We start from the raw sequence: 21,803 nt of genomic DNA on the forward strand, positions 1-21,803 counted from the left end.
GTGGTGATATCCCCTTTATCATTTTTTATTGCGTCTATTTCATTCTTCTCTCTTTTCTTCTTTATTAGTCTTGCTAGCAGTCTGTCAATTTTATTGATCTTTTCAAAAAACCAACTCCTGAATTCATTGATTTTTGGGAGGGTTTTTTGTGTCTCTATCTCCTTCAGTTCTGCTCTGAGATGACTGTGTTTTCTATTAAGTTTTGAAATTGAGAAATGTGAGATTTTGAGGTCTCAAGATTGTTTTGACTATTCAAGTTCTCTCATACAATTCCATGTGAATTTTGGGATCAGCTCATCCATTTCTGCATAAGAAGGCAATGGAATTTTGAAAGCTGCTATGGTGAATTTATAAATCAATTTGGGGAGTATTGTCATCTTAACAATATTAAGTCTTGCAATTCATGAACAGAGAATGCCTTTCTACTTATTTAAATCTTCTTTAATTTCTCTCAACAGTGTTTAGTGGTTTTCAGTGTACAAGTTATGCGTCTTCTTGGTTAAGTTTATTCTTTATTTTATAATTTGCAATGCTATTTTAAATGGAACTGTTTTCTTAAATCTAATTTTTTATTCTTAATTGCTGGTGTGCAGAAGTACAACTGATTTTTGTATGTTTATCTTTTATGTGTTCATCTTGTCTCCTAAAAAAACTGCTGAATTTATTAACTCTAGTAGTTTTTGTGTGCATGTATAGCTTCTGTAGGATTTTCTACCTGTAAGATTGTATTATCTATGAATATAGTTTTACTTAGTTCTTTCTAATTTGGATGCCTTTAGTTTCTTTTCCTTATCTAATTATCTGACTGGAACATCCAGTATGGTGTTGAATAGACATGTTGAGAGCAGACACCTTTGTTTTCTTCTTAATCTTAAGGGGAAAGTTTTTGGTCTTACACCATTGAGCATGATATTAGCTGTGGGTTTTTTCATAGATCCTCTTTATCAGTTTGAGAAAGTGCTCTTCCGTTCCTAGTTTTTTGAGTGTTTTTTATCATGAAAAGACGTTGAATTTTGTCAAATGCTTTTCTTTTTCTGCATCAGTTGAGATGATCATGTTGTGCCTCCCCTCCTTCATCCTACCGATGGTTTGTACTACCTAGCATGATTTATGTATGTTGAACACCATTGTGTTCCTGGGATAAATCTCACTTGGTTATGGTGTATGATCTTTTGAATATGCTGCTAGGTTTGGTTTGCTAGGTTTTTTTTTTTTTTTTTTTTTAAAGGGTTATTGCATCTAAATTCATAGGACATACTGGTCTGTAGTTTTCTTTTGTGATATCTTTGTCAGGCTTTAGGACAAAGTAATACCTCAGAATAGGTTAGGAAATGCTCCCTTCTCTTCATTTTTTTTCAAGAATTTGAGAGAGTGGTGTTAATTCTTTAAACATTTGGCAGAATTCACCAGTGAAACTTTCTGGGCCTGAACTTTTCTTATCTGGAAGTTTTTTGATACTGATTCATTCTTTTCTTGTTATAGATCTACTCAGATTTTCTATTTCTTTTTCAGTCAGGTTTGGTAGTTTGTGTGTTTCTAGGAATTGGTTTGTTTTATCTAAGTTATCTGACTTGATATCCAATTGCTCATTATCTTATTATTGTTTTTATTTCTGTAAGGTTAGTAGTAATGTCCCCATTTATATTTCTGATTTTAGTAATTTAGTAACTTTTCCCTTGGTTAGTCTAGGTAAGGTTTGTCAATATTATTTGTCTTCTTAAGGGTTCAACTTTTGGTTTCCTTGATTTGCTCCATGGTTTTTCTGTTCTCTATTTTGTATTGTCTCTACTCTAGAACGTTATTATTTCTTCCTTCTGTTTGCTTTGGGTTTAGTTTGTGCTCTCTGTCTCTCTCTTACTTGCTCCAAGCTGGAAGGTTAGGTTATTGATTTGAGATCTTTCTTCTTTTTTAATGTAGACATTTACAGCTATAGATTTCTGTCTGATGCAGCTTACACTGCATCTCAGAAGTTTTGTTTTATTATTTTTTATATTCACCTATTTCAAAATATTTTCTAATTTCTATGATTTCTTCATTGACTTATTATTTAAGAGTGAGCTGATAAATTTCTGAATATTTGGAAATTTTCCACACCTTTTTTTTGCTATTGAATTATGATTTAATTTTATATGGTTTAGATACTTTGTTTTATTTCTATTCTTTTTAAGTTTGTTAAAGTTTGTTGTATGGTCCAGAATATGGTCTGTCTTGCTGAATGTTAAATGTGCATTTTAAAAGAATATGTATTCTTTTGTTAGGTAGAGTGTTCTACATATGTCTGTTATGTGTAGTTGGTTTATGATGTTCAAGTCTTCTAAATCCTTGATTGTTTTTTGTCTGGGTGTCCTATTCATTAGTGAAAGCGTGATGTCAAAGTCTCCAAATGTTATTGTTGAACTCTTTTTCCTCTTCAATTTGGTCAGTTTTGCTTCATATATTTTGAGATTATGTGAAAATTGTTGTATCTTCTTGATGTATTGACTCTTTTATCATTATATGATGTCTTTGTTTCTTGCAATAATTTTGATCTTAAAGTCTTTTGTCTGATATTAGTGGAGGCGCTCCGGCTCACTTGGTTACTGTTGGCGTGGGCTTTTTCTGTCTTTTCACTTTTAACCTATTCGTGTCTTTGTATCTAAGATGAATCTATTATAGACAGTGTCAAATGAATCACGTTTTGAAAAACATTCATTTTGCTAACTCCTGACTTTCAATTGGATATTTAAATCAATTTACATTTAACATAATCGTGATAAGGAAGGACTTCTGCCATTTTATGTACATGTATTATATCTGGTTTGTTCCTCAGTTCCTCTACTAGTCCTTCTTGTCTGCGTTAGATAGATCTTTGGTAGTATAACATTTGTTTTATTCCCTTCTCTTTTATTTTACTATACATGTTTAGTTGTTTTCTTAGTGTTACCCTTGGTGATTACAATTAACATCTTAATTCAAAACAGTCTTGTTTGAATTAATGCCAACGTAGTACCAATTATGTTTAAAAATTTTGCTCTTATATAGCTTCATCCTTTCTCTTCATATTGTTACAAATTACATCCTTTTATATTGTGTGCCCATCAACATAGTTTATAATGGTTGTTTTATATAGCTGTCTTTTAAATCTGTAGAAGAAAAAGAGGAGTTACAAACCAAACATACATTAATACTGACTTTTATATTTCCCTACATGGTTACCTTTGCTGGCGTTCCTTATTTTTTTCATGTGAATTTGAGTTACTGTCTAGTATCCTTTCATTTCAGGACTCCCTTTAGCATTTCTTATTGGGCAGATCTAGTGGCGAATTCCCTTAGCTTTTGTTTGTCTTGAAATGTCTTAGTTTCTCCTTCATTAGAAAAAATTTTAATTTTATTGTGGTAAGAACAGTTAGTCTAAGATCTAGCCTTTTAATGGATATTTACTATGCAATACAATATTGTTAACTACAGGTACAGTGTTATAAAGCAGACTTTCAGAACTTACCCATCTTGCATAACTGAAGCTTTATACCTATTCATTAACAACTCCCCACTTTGCTCTCCCCGACCCCAGCCCCTGGTAACCACCATTCTACTCTCCTTTTCCATGAGTTTGACTATTTTAGATACGTCATATAAGTGGAATTATGTAGTATTTGTTCTGTGAATGGTTTGTTTCACTTAGCATAATGTCCTCAAGGTTCATCCATTTTGTTGTATATCATAGGATTTCCTTCTTCTGAAAGGCTGATTATTTCCTTCCTTTTAAAAGCTGAGTAATATTTATTGACTATATATACCATATTTTATGTATTCATTTATCTCTCAATAGACATTTAGGTTGTTTCTAGATCTTGACTATTATAAATAGTACTGAAGTGAACTTGGGATTGTATATATTTCTTAGAGATTCTTATTGTAATTCTTTTAGATAAATACCCATAAGTGGTTGCTGAATCATATGTGGTAGTTCTAATTTTAACTTTTTGTGGAATCTCCATACTTTTTTTCCATAGCATCTGCACCACTTTACATTCCTTTGCTGTTGTGTACATGGGTTCCAGTTTCTCCACATCTTTGCCAACACTTGTCTTTAAAAAATTTTTTTTATAATAGTCCTCCTAATAGGTATGTGGTGATACCTCACTGTGGTTTTGATTTTTATTTCCTTGATGATAGTGACATTGAGGATGTTTTCATATACCTGTTGACCATTTGTATGTCTTCTTTGGATAAATGTCTATTCAAGTTCTTAGCCCATTGTAAAATCAGGTCATTAGTTTCTTTTTGCTTTTTGCTATAAGAAATTAACCTCTTTTATTTTAGAAATTAAACCCCTTATATGGTTTGCAAGTATTTTCTCTTATCCTATAGGTTGCCTTTTCATTATATTGATTATTATTATTTTTTGCTATGCAGAAGCTTTTTCATTTGATGTAGTTTCACTTGTCTGTTTTCATTTTTGTTTCTTGTGCTTTTAGTGGCATATTTTTCTTGCCAAATCATGCTTCCTAGGACATTTCAATGATAACGTTGAATACAAGTGGTAAAAGCAGACCTCCTTACCTTGTTCGTGATTTTAGAGGAAAAGCTTTAAGTTTTTAATCATTGAGTGTGATATTAGCTGTGGACTTTACCTGTATGGCCTTTGGTGTGTTCAGGTACTTTTCTTCCACTCCTAGTTTGTTGAGAGTTTTTATCATGAAAGGCTATTGAATTTTTATCAATTTTATCAAATGCTTTGTATGCATCTATTTAGATGATGGTGCGAATTTTGTCCTTCATTCTGTTAATGTTGTGTATCACAATTGATTTTTGCATGTTGAACCATTCTTACATCCCAGGGATAAATCCCACTTTGTAATGGCACCTAATCCTTTAATTGTGCTTTTGAATTCAGTTGCTAATATTTTGGTGAGGAGTTTTGGATCTATATTCATTGGGGATATTGGCCTGTAGTTTTTTTTCTTGTGATATCTTTGTCTGGCTTTGGTATCAGGAAAATGCTGGTCTCATAAAATATATTTGGAAGTTTTTCCTCCTTTTCAAGTTTTTTGGAGGAGTTTGAAAATCATTAATGTTAATTATTTAATTGTTTTATAGAATTCATCAGTAAAGCCACCTGGTCCTGGGCTTTTCTTTGTCAGAAGATTTTTGATTACTGAATCAATCTCCTTACTACATAGTTCAAGATTTTCCCTCCTTCCCTCCCCTCCCCCCAACCCATCCCCATCTTTGTGTCTTTCTTTCTTTCTTTTTTGTTTGTTTGTTTGTTTTGAGACAGTATCTTGCTTTGTTGCCTAGGCTGGAGTGTGCAGTGGCATACTCATAGCTCACTGCAGCCTCAAACCCCTGGGCTCAAGAGATCCTCCTACCTCCGTCTCCAAGTAGCTGGGACTACAGGCATATGCCACCAAATCCTGCTAATTTTTAAATTGTTATTTTTTTTGTAGAGATAGCATCTCACTGTGTTGCCCAGGGTGTCTTGAACTCCTAGCCTCAAGTACTCCTCCCACCTTGGGCACCAAAGTGCTGGGATTATAGGTATAAGCCACCACACCCACCCTCTGTTTAAGAATTTCTATTTTTTTTTTTAATCATTCGTTCTTATTAGGTTGCATGTTTCTTAGAATTTATCCATTTCTTCTAGATTATCTACTGTATTTCATATAATTGTTCGTAGTAGTCTCTCATGATTCTTTTTATTTCTGTGGTATCAGTTATAATTTCTCCTCTTCGTGTTTTTTTTTTTTTTTTTTTTTTTAGTTTTATCTTTTTTTCCTAGTCTTACTAAAGGTTTGTAAATTTCATCTTTTCAAAATGCAAACTGTTAGTTTTACTGATTTTCTCTATTGTGTTTTTCTGTTCTCTATTTTTTTCCTGTTCTAATCTTTATTATTTCCTTCCTTCTGCTAACTTTGGGTTTAGTTTGTTCCTCTTCTCGTTTCTTGAGGTGCCAAATTAAATCGTTTATTTGAGAAATTTCTTTTTTTTTTTTAAATGTAGGTGTTTACTGCTGTACATTTCCCCTTACTGCTGCTTTCACTGAGTCTCTTAAGTTTTGATATGTTGTATTTCATTTTCATTTTCATTTGTCTCAAGATATTTTCTAACTTTCCTAATGATTTCTTTCTTATGCCATTGGTTGTTCAAAAATTTTTTTTTTTTTTCTATATATTGTGAATTTTCCAGTTTTTCTTCTGTACTTTGTTTCTGGTTTCATTTCATTATAGTCAGAAAAAAAACCTTGGTATGATTTTAATATTCTTAAATCTATTAAGACTTGTTTTGACACCTAACATATGATATATCCTAGAAAATGATCTGTGTACACTTGAGAAGAATGCGTGTTCTGCCGCTGTATACTGGAACGGTCTACATATGTTCATTAGGTTCATTTGGTCTATAGTGTTGTTTGTGTTTGCTGTTTCTTTTTCTGACTGGTTATTCTCCCCATTATTGGAAGTGGGGTAATGAAGTCTCCTACTGTTATTGTGTTGCTGTCTGTATTCCCTTCAGTTCTGCCAATGTTTGTTTTATATATTTAGGTCCTCTGTTGTTAGGGGGGTGTGTGTGTGTGTATGTATATGTGTGTATATATATGTGTATATAATTGTTAAAATTGTTATATGTTCCTGGAGACTGTATTCTTATATTATTATATAATGTTATTCTTTGTCCCTCCTGACAGTTTTTGGCCTCTAATCTATTTTGTATGATACAAATATATTCACTCCTACTCTTTTTTGGTTACCAAATGGTAACTAATGTAATATCTATTTCCAACACTTTACTTTCAGTCTATACACATCCTTAAATCTAAAATGAGTTTCTCATAGACAGTGTATAGTTGGATCACGTTTTTTTTTTTTTAATCCATTCAGCCACTCTGTGTCTCTTTATTGGAAGTTAAATCTATTTATTTATCAGAAGTTAAGTCTATTTACATTTTAAGTAATTACTGATAGGACATTAGTTATTATTGCCATTCTGTTCATCATTTTCTGTTCGTCTTATAGTTCATTCGTTTTTGGAGTTCCACAGCTTTTGGAGTTCCTTAGTGCACAGTTCTCAGTTCATTTTTCTCCCTTGCTCTCATCCTTTGTGTTTTATTGATTTTTTTGTGTTGATAAGCTTTTATTAATTTATTTTTTACTTTGGTGCAACTTATATGAGTATTTTGTTTCCAGTTATCCTGGGGCTTATATAAAATATGGTTATGACAGTTGAAGTTGATAACAACTTAACTTTAATCACGTACGAAAACTCTACAGTTTTACTCCTCCTCCCTTCATATTTTGTTATTGATGTCACAATTTACTATATGGTGTATCCATTCACATAGTTTTTACTTATAGTTGTTTTTAATACTTTTGTGTTTTAACTTTTACATTAGAAATAAAAGTGATTTACCCACCACCACTAGAGTAATAAAGCATTCTGTGTATCTATATAGTTACCTTTGAGTTTTATACTTTCTTATGGTATCGTGTTGCTGTTTAGCATTCTATTATTTCTACTTGAAGAACTGCCTTTAGTGCTCCTTGTAAGGCAAGTCTGTTAGTGATGAACTTCTTCAGCTTTTGTCAGGGAAGTTTTTAGGTTTCCTTCATTTTCGAAGGACAGTTTTGCCAGGTATAGTGTTCTTAGATAGCATTCTTTTTTCCTTTCACCTCTTTGAATACATCATCTTACTCCTTTCTGGCTTGCAAAGTTTGAGCTGAAAAAGTCAATTGATAGTTTAATAGGGAATTCCCTTGTTTGTAATGAGTCATTTTCTTCTTGCTGCTTTCAAAATTCTCTTTGTCTTTGAAAATTTGGTTATCATGTGTTTTGGTATGGATTTCTGTAGTTTCATCTTATTAAGGGTTCATTAGGCTTCCTGGATTTGGATGTTCATTTTCTTCCCCAGATTTGGGGAATTATCAGTCATTGTTTTTTTGAATAAACTTTCTTTTTTTTTTTTCCTTTCCCCCTTTTTTTTTTTCTTATCTGACTCCTGTCATCCATATATTGGTCTGCTTGATGTTTTTCTGTAAGTCCCTTAAGCTGTCTTTATTCTTTATTACTATTATTATTTTCTTCCTCTGACTGGATGATTTCACATGGCCTGTCTTCAAGTTCACCAATTTTTTTTTTCTGCTGGTTTTAGTCTGCTGTTGAACTTCTCTTGAATTTTCAGTTATTACATTCTTCTGCCCTAATACTTGTTTCTCTTAAACTTTCTTCTTACTGAAATTCTCACTTTGTTCATATGTTATTTTTTTGAGCTTATCGATCATTTTTATGACAGTATTTTGAATTCTCTTTCAAGTAATTAATATATCTCTATTTCATTAGCATTGGTTTCTGGAGTTTTATCTTGTTCCTTTTTTGGATTATGTTTCTCTGTTTTTTCATTTTCCTTGACTCTTTGTGTTGGTATCTATGCATTAAGAAAAAAAAAAAAAGAAAGAAAAAAAGAACCTGCCATCTCTGTCAGTCTTCAAGGATTGGTTTTGTACCAGAGAAGACCTTCACCAATAAACTCGGCCAGAGCTTCTATGGGGCTCTCAAACTTCTATGTTAGTCCAAACTGTCATCTTCTTAAAGGCTCCAGGGTTCTAGAGTACGCTATGCCTCATCAGTGCTTTGAGACATGCAAGACAAAAGATAGAAATATTACCCTCTGCTAATACTTGGAAAAGTTGAGATGTTGTATGTATGGCCCAATTCTTTTCCTCCCAAGGCAGAGACTGAGAGCAGGGGATTTTTTTTTCACTGGTCCTTTCTGTGCCAAGCCAGGGGAGAGCTGTTATGAATATCTGTTCTCTAGTCCAAACCACCACCTTTTTTTCTCTGTGGGTCTAGCATATGTTGGGTCATGTCAGTACTCAAATACAGGTGAAACAAAAGCCAGTGCTGTAGATAGAACTCTGAAGAGTGGGACATCGTATGCACAGTCCAATTCCTTCCCTTCTCATAAAGAGTTGGGAGCTATGAGTTCCCTCCTGATAATATGATGCTGTGCTGGGAATGGGGATTATGATTAGAGAGTGTCTTCGGTTTTCCCAGTGGTTTCAGTGTGACTGATTTCTTGTTGCCCAGGTTGCAGGAGCCTCTCAGCTACTTTCTGGAATTTCCATAAAGGGAATTGATATGTGCCATTCAATCAGTGTGTCCATGGAGGAAGGAGAGTCCAGGGCTTCCTCTTCCACCGTCTGGCTGCTATCTTTCTCCTTCGTTTTTAAGGACACTTTTGTCACAAATAGAATTCTTGGTTGACAGGTGTTTTTTTTTTTCTAACTACCCCCACCCCGCCACCAAATTTTGAATGTGTCAACTTCAAAATGTATGTTTTGCTCGTTTTTCTTTTCATTTACATTTTCTATTTTGGAAGACATTGTTCTCATGGTTTCTTTTAGTTCCTTGTACATGGTTTTCTATAACTTTATATGCACGTTTAAAATAATTGATTTCAAGTACTTATGTGGTAAGGTCAACGGTTAGGCTTCCTCAAGGACAGTTTCTGTTCATTTCTGTTTTTATTGGAAATAAGCCATACTTTCTTTTTTCCTGGGATATACAATTTTTTGTTGAAAAGTAGATATTTTGAAAATTATAATCTGACAACTCTGGAAATAAGATTCTCCCCATCTCCACGGTTGTTGCTGCTTGCTTTAGTTGTTGTTTTATATTTAGTGACTGACTGTGTAAAGTCAGAACTGATTTTGTAAAGGCTGTCTTTCTGAACTAATTTCGTAAAGTTGTATCCTTTGTCATGTGTAGCTAGTGAAGTCTCTGTTAGCTTAGTAGTCAACCACTGTTTTGACAGAGTTCCTTAAATACTGAGATTCAGATTTTTTTCTTGGTTAAGCTTTTAACTGGTTACTGTAAACTTTCAGTTAGCTTCTTGAGTTCTGAAAAAAGCTAATTCTGACATTTTTTGTCAGTTTATTTGCTAGTTTTATGGAAGGACTAGCTTTTGGAGTTCCTTAGTCCATCATTTTTGCCAACATCAATCTCTAAAAGCATATACTTTTGTTTTTTAATAGCTCTACCAGTAGACTTTCAATTTTACTGATAATACAGGAAATATTATTTCTTTTAATTAGAGTCTCTCCAAATGTGCCTAAATATTTCTATTGTGTGGGGTGAAGGGAAAGTAGAACAATTATATTAAAAATATTTCTATTGTGTGGGGTAAAGGGAAAGTAGAACAATTATATTAAAATAATTTCAGGATAGGATAATGCCTAGATGGGAAGGATAATGTCTGGATTGTTTAGGAGTAGATACGATGAAAATATGTATTTATTAGATACTAACCAAGTGCCTAATAGAGAGATATCTCAGTTTACTGCAGCTGAGAGTAAAACTAAGGAAACTTAGATAAAATTGAAATGTGAAGAAGAAGCTAATAATATTTGTGTAGTCATGTTTGTTGTTGAAGAGAATGGTTGCGTTCTTGAGGCTTTTGAGATAGCATGAGTCCTATAAGTTTGGAAAGATTAACTAAAATGTTCCCTATGTACGGCTATAACATACAGGCTTTAAAAGTACCAAAGAATATTCACTGAGAAGTGTTAGGTGCTTTTTTCATAAATCATCTAAAAAATAGAACAGGAAATGACAATCCAGAAATTGTAAAAACTCCATAAGACCTTGCATCTATAAATCCTTTAAATTTATTGGACTGAAATGACACTGGAGCAATATTTAGGAAGTCACAGGAGTTTTTGCTGACATCTTTTTGGATTTGTTTCTTCAGAAAAGTTACTTAAAACCTAGAATCCATCATGAAACACAACATTTATAATAATTAAATTCTACAAATACATTTTTAGTGCATATAATGTTCCAGAAAATGTAATAGCCTCTGGGGAAACAAATATACATACATACATATATACCACATATATATGTATGTATATTTGTCATATTTTGTGTGTGTGTGTGTGTATGTATATAAAGTTGACCCTTGAACCCACGGCTTTGAATTCTGCAGGTCCACTTGTACGTGGATCTTCTTCCAACTCTGCCATCCATGAGACAGCAAGGCCAACCCCTCCTCTTCCTTCTCCTCCTCAGTCTATTCAACATTAAGATTATGAGGATGAAGACTTTTTGATGATCCACTTCCACTTAATGAATAGTAAATACATTTTCTCTTCCTTAGGAGTTTCTTAATAACGGTTCCTTTTTCTAGCTTTATTGTAAGAATACAGTATATAATACACATAACACAAAATATGTGTTAATCAACTGTTTATGTTATCAGTTAAGGCTTCCAATAGTAGACTATTTGTAGTTAAGTTTTGGGGGAGTCAGAAGTTACACATACATTTTCAACTCTGTGGGGGTTGGCATCCCTAACCCACATGTTGTTCAAAGTTCAACTCTGTGTGTGTGTGTGTGTGTGTGTGTGTGTGTGTGTCACCATTCTATATAGATAGTTATTCTCATATGTGGCATACTTAGAAGACTCAGGGATTGACTGGAGTTCTCTTAGAAGAAGAAAACTAATGCCTGGGTGGGGCCTCAAAATGTGAGAAAGATGGGAAAAGTATGCTAGCAAAGAGAGTGGCATGAGCAACAAGTTCATGGAAGCATGAATGACTAAATATTCTCAGTTCATTATTAAATGCAAAAAGAGTGAAAGAGATGAAGCTCAATGAGGCAGATAGTAGCTAGGTCGTGGAAGGACTTTTTTGCCATGCTAAGAACCTTGGATCATATAATGGAAGGAGCGGGGAGCATACTAGGGTTTAAGCTAGGGGTTGATGTGGTTGGATTTTCTTATAAAATTTGAGCTCTAGAGAGCATGTTTTGCAAACTGGATATAGTGAGTAGTGAAAGTGGTTTTAAGAGCCACAAGTCTGAATAGACAGTTCTATTAAGAAGCTATAGCGTTAGGCTAGATGGGGGCTGAGAAGGGTTGAACCAGAAGAGTGATGGTAGGTGGTGGCAGAAGAAAGGATGTGAAACTTACTCAGCAAAGTGGCATATGATGATGAGAAAGGCAGGGGAGGATGATTCCCCTGATGGGGCAAGGGTGCCATTAAAGGATCTGGGTATTTAGAAAGCAGCCTTTTTGCTTATTTTTATTAAGTAGGGAGAAGGGAGACAATGATGAGTTTTGTTTTGGAAATACTGAATTTAAGGTAATGTGGAATAATCAGCAGGATGTGTGAGTCTGAACCTCAAGGGAAAAGTCAGGGCTAAAGATAAAGGTTTGAGATTGATTAACATAATACTCTGGCAAAGAAAGAAGGCAGGATAGCAATTGACAGGAGAAACAAGACATTATAGATAAATGGGAAGCTAGAAAATGCATTTCAAGAGATTAATTATGCTACTAGAGTTTGAAGTCCTTGAGGGATGGAATTCTGTCTCCTTAATTTTTATATTCTCAGCATCTATCACTGTGCCTGGTACCCAGTAGGCACTTAATGAATGTTTGTGGAATGAGTCAAACTTTACCACCATATAGTCTCTAAATATAACTAAAGCCATCTCTAGATTCTAATGGAGGTTTTGCTGTTATTGTCACCGCTTTGTTTATTTGATTACTAAAAATAGCATCTGTATTTTACTTTGCCTAGTCAAGACCTAGAGAACAAAGCCTAAATTCAATTATCAGAATATCTCTTGGAAAGAGATGTGCTAACAAGGAATTTGCAGGTAATGTAATGACTAGTTTGATTCCTATGAGATAGAAAGATGATACTTCTATTCTTAGAGTGGATTGTGGAATGGAATAGTGTCAAACAGGATATGATAGATGAAGACACTGTATAACCAAATCTTTAAATATAATTTTATAATTTTACATTAACAATGATAAATCAGAGTAAATAATAATATATAGTTATTTTTGATTTTTAGTTTTCAGTGCATTTATAAGGAGTACAAAGAATAATTTTTAATTTATGAAACTGACAGTGTTTTAAAAGTTGAAACATGATCCTCTGCCTCTAAAAAACCCAATTTTTAGTAGCTTGTCAATGACTCTCTAAATGTTACTTATGATCTTTGAACTCTATTCTCAGTTTCTTGATCTTGGTTCCTGAAGATCAGCTGTGCAGGACACACAGGTGTTAACACAGCTGGCTTGCTGATGACAACTCTGTCCATATAGCTGTCTTGTGTGTCATTATTCATATTGTTCAGTGTCATTCTGACCTAGCCAAGCTAAAAATGATACTCCAGCTCAAGAGGGATTTTGAAACCTTGACAAACTAAAGATAAGACACTACAGAATATCACGTACATGTGGTTAGCAGTTTTTAGCTTAAACACATCTAAATAACTAATTTCAGCTTGTATCTATCTTTATCCTTTAAAATAATTTATCTTAGGAATGAAAATATATCTGTGTGGATGAGTGTTATCAATTCTATTCTCAAGTATGGTTTGTTTGTTTGTTTGTTTAAATAGCTCAAGGTCAAAGCACTCTGTGAGGTGCATTCTGTAGTATATAGCCTATGCCACAGATTTATCATGTTATCTAGTGACTTTATAAGATGTCCATGATTAAATCACCCTATTTTCCAGCTTGATAATTTGATTTGAATAGTCAGTTTTTTAGATCTTTAATTGGGATGCAGCCAGATTGATAATTTGATTCAAGAGATCAGTTTTTTTTTTTTTTTTTTAAATTTCTGTAATTGGGATGTAACTATCATGTGTGGTGTGGTTGTAGTGGTGGATTTTGCCCTCTTTTGTGGTGACAGCAGCTGGCAGTCATGGGAGAGTTCTGGCTTTGCTCCAGAGTTGTAGGTTAAGTTAAATAACCTGCCAGCAAAAGAGGGCTAGTTGCTTACCTCCCACTTTTCAAATTATGAGTTTCTATGCTTGCTGCAGTGCCAATGGGATGCCTGCTTCTGCTGAGAGAGTGTCAGGGTCTCTTTCCAGTAGGTGTGGAGCACAGCGGGAACTGTGGCTTATATCCTGGGACATTGTGGTTTGGGGATCCTCCATTATGACATTGTGATCATTGTATAAGGATGATTGCTACACAGGTAACTTGTTTCTTAGTGTAATAATTGTGTGCCCGTGTGTATGTGTGTGTGTGTGTGTGTGTGTGTCAGAGAGAGAGAGAGAGAGAGAGAGGATATGAATGAATGAATGAGAATGCCCACAGGTGCAAGGAAACTATTGAGGAAAATAAAGATGTTTAACATTCATTGATTATCACAAAACCATTTTTGTGAAACAAACATTGTTGCTAAGATTGCCAAACAATAGATATAAAGAAAAAAAAATAGGGAAATGGAAGTACCAACATCTTAAGTAATTTCTTCAACTATTAATTGTTCATATATAGATATTAAAATGCATTACTATTTGGCACTAAGAGCACTAGACTTAGTATCTTCATATTAGAGATGGCAATAACTATTTCACAAGATGGATAGCAGAATCAAGTAATGTAGCGTGGAGAGTACGGTTGTCCCTTGGTTTCTTTGGGGGATTGGTTTCCAAACCTTCTGTGGATACCAAAATCCATGATATTTAAGTTCCTGATATAAAATGGTGTAGTATTTGCATATAATCTGTGCACATCCTTCCATACACTTTAAATCACTTCTAGATTTATTTATAGTACCTAATACAATGTAAGTGCTTTCTAAATTATACTGTATTGTTTGGGGAATAATGAAAAGGAAAAAAAGTTTGTACATATTCAGGACAGATGCAGCTTAAAATATATACTTTCAATTCATGGTTGAATTCATGGATATGGAACCCACAGATATGGAGGGCCAACTGAACTTTGAAAATTATGAAGTACTTTTGGAGGTACTATTTGTATTGTTACTAATAGAAGTAGTATTGTTATCTGTCTATCCATTTGATTAATTAAATAGTTAAAGAAAAGGTTAAAGAAGAGGGAAAGTATCCATTTAGGGATAACCATCCTATCCCTGAATATCATTTTCATTGCACTGACACACTTTGATCCTTCCTCCTATCACTGTGTACATATCAGAGTCTTGAACTGTCTAATTATGTTTTTTTTTAAAAATTATTTTCTCTTTCTTTTACATTGTAGAATTCATGAGTTTAGAATGGTGTTCTTATCTGATCGTACTTACTAAGAGCCTCTGAAAGCATAGTGGGTATTTTCTTTTTTTTGCTACTGTGTATTACAGAGTATATGGTTAACTCTGGCTAGTTCCCTTTTCTTTGTATTTGCAAAAGACTCTCCAGTATGCCTCTTCCACTTGTTTAACCAGAATTTCTGTTAATTAGGTATTAGAATAAGTGGTCAGTAGTTGTGACCAGGAAAGTTAGCTGTGGTATCAGGAGACGGTACACTGATTTCTGGAAACACTGAGGAAAGGAACCAGAAAGTGTCTTGAGATGGCACTCTGTTTTGGCGATATAAACTTGACTCACTAGAAATTGTTTGTAGATTCTCTGGTGAGAAGTAGTCATTAAAAAAAAACTTTACAGATAATAAAAAAAAATCTTTCTTCTATATCTCCAGAGCAGGGGATGACCAACTTTTTCTGTAAAGGTCAGATAGTAAATATCTTAGGCTTGGTGAACCATATGGTCTTTGTCTCAACTACTCAACTCTGTCATTGTTAACAGGAAAGCAGCCATGGACAATAGGTAGATGAATGTGTATAGCTCTAATAAAACTTTATTTATAATAACAGACAGTGGGCTGGATTTGGTTCCCAGGCTTTAGTGTACTGACTGTACACTGCTCTTTGGTGCATAGGTTGAAGAATAGTGTGTAGGCTGTTCTAGTACATAGAATGAAAAATAAAAGGAAGAAGGGGAAGCAGTAAGGAATCAGTGGGAATGGAAGGAAGTACAAGGGATGGAGTAGGACAAAGGGCGACAAGAAAATGGAGGCAAAGTACAACGTGAACACAGGATGATGACAATGGAGATTATAAGAAATATTGTAGAGGTCTGTTTTCATATTGGAGTATATCTGGTAAAAAGGTTTATTTTGAAGCATTGGAGGCCATAATAGATAGGAGCAAATAAAATTGAAGCAGATTAAAAGTATGTCATGAAGCCCTGATATCAGTTGCCTTTCCCAGGCATTCAGAATTCAGAGAATGTATACATCTTCTTACATGTGTTTTTAACTCAACCTCAGTTTTTATGTATACCTTGAGGTCTTCTGGCTTGGTATCTGACTGGTAAAAATACAGCTAATAAATCATTTCATGAGTGTTTTTTTTTTTTTTTTTAATTGGAACATAGAGTCCAGACGGATTTATAGCTGTGCATGATAAAAGATGGAGGGAGTTGAGCAATTTTTCTAGAAATGACTAATTTAATTTCATAGTTGATATCTAGCAGAAATAGCTTTTTTGTTTGTTTTGGTAGGAGCATAAAAGTTAGAAAACAGATTGTTTACTTGTGAGTAAAGACTAATCAGAGAAATAGGAATAGTACAGTATGGATCTTGTGGATCACTTAAATCTAGAACTGGATTATATATTTATCTTGAAATAAATATATTTCTTGGCACCGTTTTGACTTTTTAGAAAGTTTTATTTATTTTTCTTCTCCTGTTTTTTTTTAATGATATGTCTATTAGAAGTATCTCCTTTCTGAAAGTATGTAATAAGAAAGGGAGAAAGTAAACTGTTCTTTCTAAAAATCAAAATTTTAGAGTGGGAGTAATACAGGTTTTAAAAATTATTCTAAAATATGATATTGCATGATATTAAAGAACGTTATGGAATGTGTAACATCTGATAATTGAGATTTATATTGGGAAAGTCTGTGAAAAAATTATATGTTAAAAATGAGCTGTTAGGCATTTTGAACAAGAAAAACATTGTGTACATGTATTAGTCATATTGATAAATAAATGAGAATAAAAAGGCATAGAATCTTAATTATAGGATGAATAATGTATTATAAACATAATTAAGGATTGACTTCTGAAATTATAATTTAATCTACAGACAGGTAACTGCTGGTTGTTTTATTCCTAATTCACACTAAGCTTGGTACTTTAAAAGATAAACTTTTCCTTTTAGAAAAAGAAAATTTACTATTCTAATATTACTTCAAAACTTTTTTGACAGTAACTAATTTGCTTTAGATCCTCGTTCTTGAAAATAATAATTTTGTATCCAATAAGCTGTATTTCCTAAAGAAATTCCAAATTATCTCTCTTTTAATATGTTAGTTACTTTGTTCTCAGCCTGCCTGTTCTATTTCTTTTCATGAACAAACTTAACGCAACAAGGTGAGAGTCCTTTCTTACTATTCTGTGTTGAATCTCCCTGTTCACACCTTGAAATTCAGACTTTCCTTCTGCATTCTTTCTAAAGTCTCTCCCTTCTACCCTTTATTTCTCCTGTTCCTTTTCATCTTTCTTTTCTTTTCATTTGTTGCATGATTGTATTTTTGCTTGTCTTAGTGTCACTGTTTTGTATTCTTTCAACATGATGCTTTCACTCCCTTTACTCATTAAAATAAAATAATTTATAGATAATTCTTTTACAACACTTTTCTAAAAACTTTTCCTAAAAATATTTGAGAACATTTTAGATACTCTCAAAGTTCTGGTTTAATTTAAAAGTGGAAAAAACTCTTAAAATTTTAGTAGAAGTATTTGTGATATTGCGTCTATTATATATCACGGGTCTCTCACTCTTGATGGCATTGTCAAGTTGATTCAACAGATAATTTGTAATTAAATGAAAGTATTAAAGCATGCATATTATTCAAATGATTATGATGTTCATCATTAGGTGTAGCAAAAATAGCTGCATTTTGCAAGTTTTTTTATTTACTATAAAGCATTATTTAATTTGGCAAATTAAGTAGTATTATACCAAAAATATTGAAATGACAATAAATCAGTTTTAGATCCAAGATACCACAGCTTAACATTGCTCATAAAGTTTATTTAGAGAATATAAAATGTGGCTTACTGTTCACTGTGTGTCAAGCTTCATGGATGAAGTATGGTGCCTGATGCTAATCAGGTTAAAGGACCTCCAGTGCTTGAGCTGTGTTGTGGATTATACTTACATTGCTTATGGTTTTTTTTCCCCTCTCTTTGCCCGTATTAGCAATCTGCTTTTGTACTTTGACATCCAGGATTTCCCTAGTGAATTTTGTCACAGAAAAAAGAGAATCATCAATATCGCAGTTAAACTTGACTTTCAAAGCTAATAGTATCTCATTTGGGGGCTCAAATTTAATAAATTTTCTTTGATTCTGGGTGAGTTTTTAAACATCAAACAATGAATTGGCCAGGGTGCAGTAAAATATTTAGATCTATTGACTGTGGTTCAGAAGGGTAGAAGGCAAAACACTAGTGGTTTGATGTTGATAAATTCTCAGAACCTTAATCCACATTAATGTTTTCTTTTATCCGAGTACACATTGGTGACAAAAAAAAGCAAGAGAAAGTATTCATACATGTAAAATATAAAACCTAAAACAAATGTATTTGTAAAATATGATTTATTTTGTTATGCTAAGTAAGTTTAACAGCATTCTTATCCTGATTGAAGACTCTGGAGAGTGTTTGTTGCAGATAAATATACATTCTGAATTGAGATTCCAGCATGCATGTGGTACTCATGTCATTATGAAAATTATATCATAGTGTGTTTTACAGCATACACTTTGACATTCTCTTATTGACAGAAAGTCTTCAGATCAGCTTGGGACCTATAAGGATTTTTATGCCCACAGATTAGCATGAACAGTTAAAAATGCCATTATATGTTTGTGTATGTTTGCTGGCTTAAAGAAACGCAGAGTTTCTTTAACTCAGACTTTGATAGTTTTGTGAAATGTGTATATATCTTAAGGAACTAATTAATATAATAAAAATAATTCAAACAGTTTTACAAGCTGCCCGAGTAGACTAGAAAAATGAAGGAGAAATGTTCTATCTTATAGTTTTGCCAAGTTATATTTGAAGTTGCTTGGATAAAACTAGAGATAGAAATATATTTATTTGGGCAATTAATGCAATTTTTAGTTAACCCTAGTTTTGACCTTTGCTACCTGATAAAAAACTTTTTGTTCTGTGGCATTGAGCTAATTGTATAATATTTATTAAATATATGGTAGCAAATAGATAACATTTTTAAACCTATTCCAAGCATAAGGAAAGTTAGAAAATATGTCTATGTATTGAAAACTCCTATTATTAAACTATATGATTAAAACAAGAGCTTACTGATCTTAAATGCAAACTAAACTATGGAATTCTTAAGGCTTTTACTAAGTTTGGAAATTAAAAACCAAAATATCTGTTTTTGAATGTTTCCATTTATATTATATAAGGAATATTTTCTCATTTGTCCAGAAGGTGGCAGTGTGATATCAACTGCATGTGATTCCACACTGACTGGAGAATTGGTGTTTTTCCCATATCGGTGATGTGTTTGTATTGTTGCCTTTCTGAATACTTTAAAATAGAGTACAAATACTACTGATTTTATCTGTTGTATTGTTTAGAAATTGTGTGACTGTTGGTTTATATGTATTTAATCATTAAGACTCAAGTTTAATAAAATCCTGCAATTCTAGAAGAGTGAAAAGGGCAAACAAACCTCTTACTTGTATATTTTTAAGTCTCCTTTTGTGTTGAGTATATTTGTTTTAATTCTAGAGTACATGTTATTGAAGTTTTCTTTTCAAAGACTAGTACCTAATAACTATCTTGTCCAATATTTGTCAGTTCATGTCAGTTAAACACCACATGTTACTAAGCAGGTGATAATGATTAGGAGATTGCTGTTGTTTTTGATTTTGTGAATGTTTTTTCTTTTCTTCCTTTTTTCTTTTTAGGGTGGAACTGTGAAAAAATAATTCAAAACCTCTTGATCAGAAGAGCTCCAGTGACTCTTCTTCCCCTCCCTCATTTCAAGCAGGAGGATGCTTTTTCTTCTTAACATTCTCCCCCAGCACTCTGAATTAGAGATTTATTTGCAACGAAAAATCAATTAGTCCTAAATTTATTCATGGATTTCAGGTCCAGCGATCAATGCAAGTCCACTCAGTGGGCTCAAGGGGACCCAGTTCATCCCAGTTAATGTGTCTGAAGGGGAATTACCATTGATGCTGTTTTTTTCCCTTTAGGTCAGAGATCAGATCTCGCTGTCATGGTCTGCGGCAAGCAGGAATGACTTCACCCTGCAGCTACCCAAACTGCACCTGGAGACCTTTGCAATGGAGGGGCTCAAGGGCGGGCCAGAGGTGGTAGCATGCCAGGTTAGAGTCTAAATAACATTGTTTGCTACTGAGACATATAGAAAAATAAATTGCACTAACTGGAGAGAAAGAAAGCCTCAAAGTATTGTGAATAATTTAAAGGAGATGCAAATAAATGTTTCTTCATCTTCTTCTATCATGTAACAATATACTTTACAAAATATTGTTTTTTTCTTTAAAGCCTAGAACTAGCCTATTAAAATAATCCAGAAAAGTGTTTTTACCAAGGAAAAATGTGTTTTATGGCAAAGTACAGTATTAAAAGAAAATACTTTCCTATCAGCAGAGGACAATAAGACACTAGGCTGTTATCTCTTGAAGCAAGTCTCAATTTGTTGCTCTTATTGTTTGAAAATAAGTAACTTTAGAGAAAAAAAAATAATAAATCACTTTAGATGTAAACATCAAGAGAGATACCTGAAACTTCTCAATATTAATTCCAAAATATATCCAACATTTCTTATGAAGTAATTTAATTTCAGCAAGACTTAAACTTACCTGTATTTTTTATTGAGGAGTATTTTACCCTTTAATATTTAGTTTTAATGAACATTGTAAGATGTGCAAACTGGGTCATTTCATCTATAAAACTTAAAATACCAAATCATAAGACCTCAAATAACTTTAAAGTACATTAATCAATTTATTTTTAGAAACATTCATTTTCAGATGCTGTAGGTATCGTTCTATTTTATGTCACTATTGTATTAATGTTATTGTGATCAATTTTTTCCTTCAGGTTGTTTTTCTTAATCTGACACAATGAAATTCAGTGTGTCCTGTTAATGCCCAAAACCTTCATTAAAAAGGAAAACTATCAACATTATGTAAATTATAGGAAGCATGATATTTCAAAAGAGACTGTCCTTGTCCAATAGCACTCTATTTTTTAGTGTATTTAAAAGGAGAAATGTCTCTTAAAACTTAGTGTGCCTTTCACATGTTGAGATTTAAAATAATCTTTTTCATTCTTTTGTTTATGACCCTGTGGAATTTTAATTTTATAGAAAATTAATGTCAGTTTGTGTGGAGCCGTGTTAATTTTTTATATGCTTCATATCCTAATTTAATTTCTTATTAGTACCAAATTAATGCTCTACAAGGAAAAAAAATACTCATTGCTTCTTTCATTAGATTGCCCAATATATCTAAAATATATATAATTATAAAACTAAGCATAAAATATTTTTATTTTCTGTTATGTGTAGAATGCTGTACTGTTATTTAAGATGAGATTTAAAATGTGTATTTTAAATTTGATTATCAGTATTTATGAATTCATCATAACTATGAATACAATCTGATTTGAGATTTTTCTAGTGGTTGTAAAATTGTCCTTTACTTGGCTATTTCAATTCAGAATCTCACAAGGCTTAGTATTTGTCATAATTTACAAATAAAGACTTCCTCAAAACTAGATCTTGGTGGTTTGGAAAGAGACTGATTCCCAAAAATGCCCTTTTTGGGGGTTATTATATCTGGGAGCAGCAAGAAGGAAATGTAGAGACCCATAGTTTAAACTACTGTCTTTTCTAGGTTCTAATAAAAATAGTTACATACATTCCCACCTGGATAAGTTCCATTGACATACAGTAATATATATTGTAGTTTAGTAGTATAGT

At 32.9% G+C, this 21,803-nt stretch overlaps 1 protein-coding gene across 2 annotated transcripts in view; it reads left to right on the forward strand.

The window, feature by feature from the left end:
* Positions 1-21,803, forward strand: part of CCDC171 (coiled-coil domain containing 171) — a 425,369-nt gene that overhangs the window by 299,867 nt on the left and 103,699 nt on the right. For both annotated transcript variants that reach the window (XM_011990859.1, XM_011990858.1), the window contains one exon: positions 20,050-20,181. In XM_011990859.1, coding sequence (XP_011846249.1) covers positions 20,050-20,181 — 132 coding nt within the window. The remainder of the gene's footprint in view (positions 1-20,049; positions 20,182-21,803) is intronic.

Source organism: Mandrillus leucophaeus, unplaced genomic scaffold, assembly GCF_000951045.1.
Source record: "Mandrillus leucophaeus isolate KB7577 unplaced genomic scaffold, Mleu.le_1.0 Scaffold384, whole genome shotgun sequence".
Classification (NCBI taxonomy): domain Eukaryota; kingdom Metazoa; phylum Chordata; class Mammalia; order Primates; family Cercopithecidae; genus Mandrillus; species Mandrillus leucophaeus.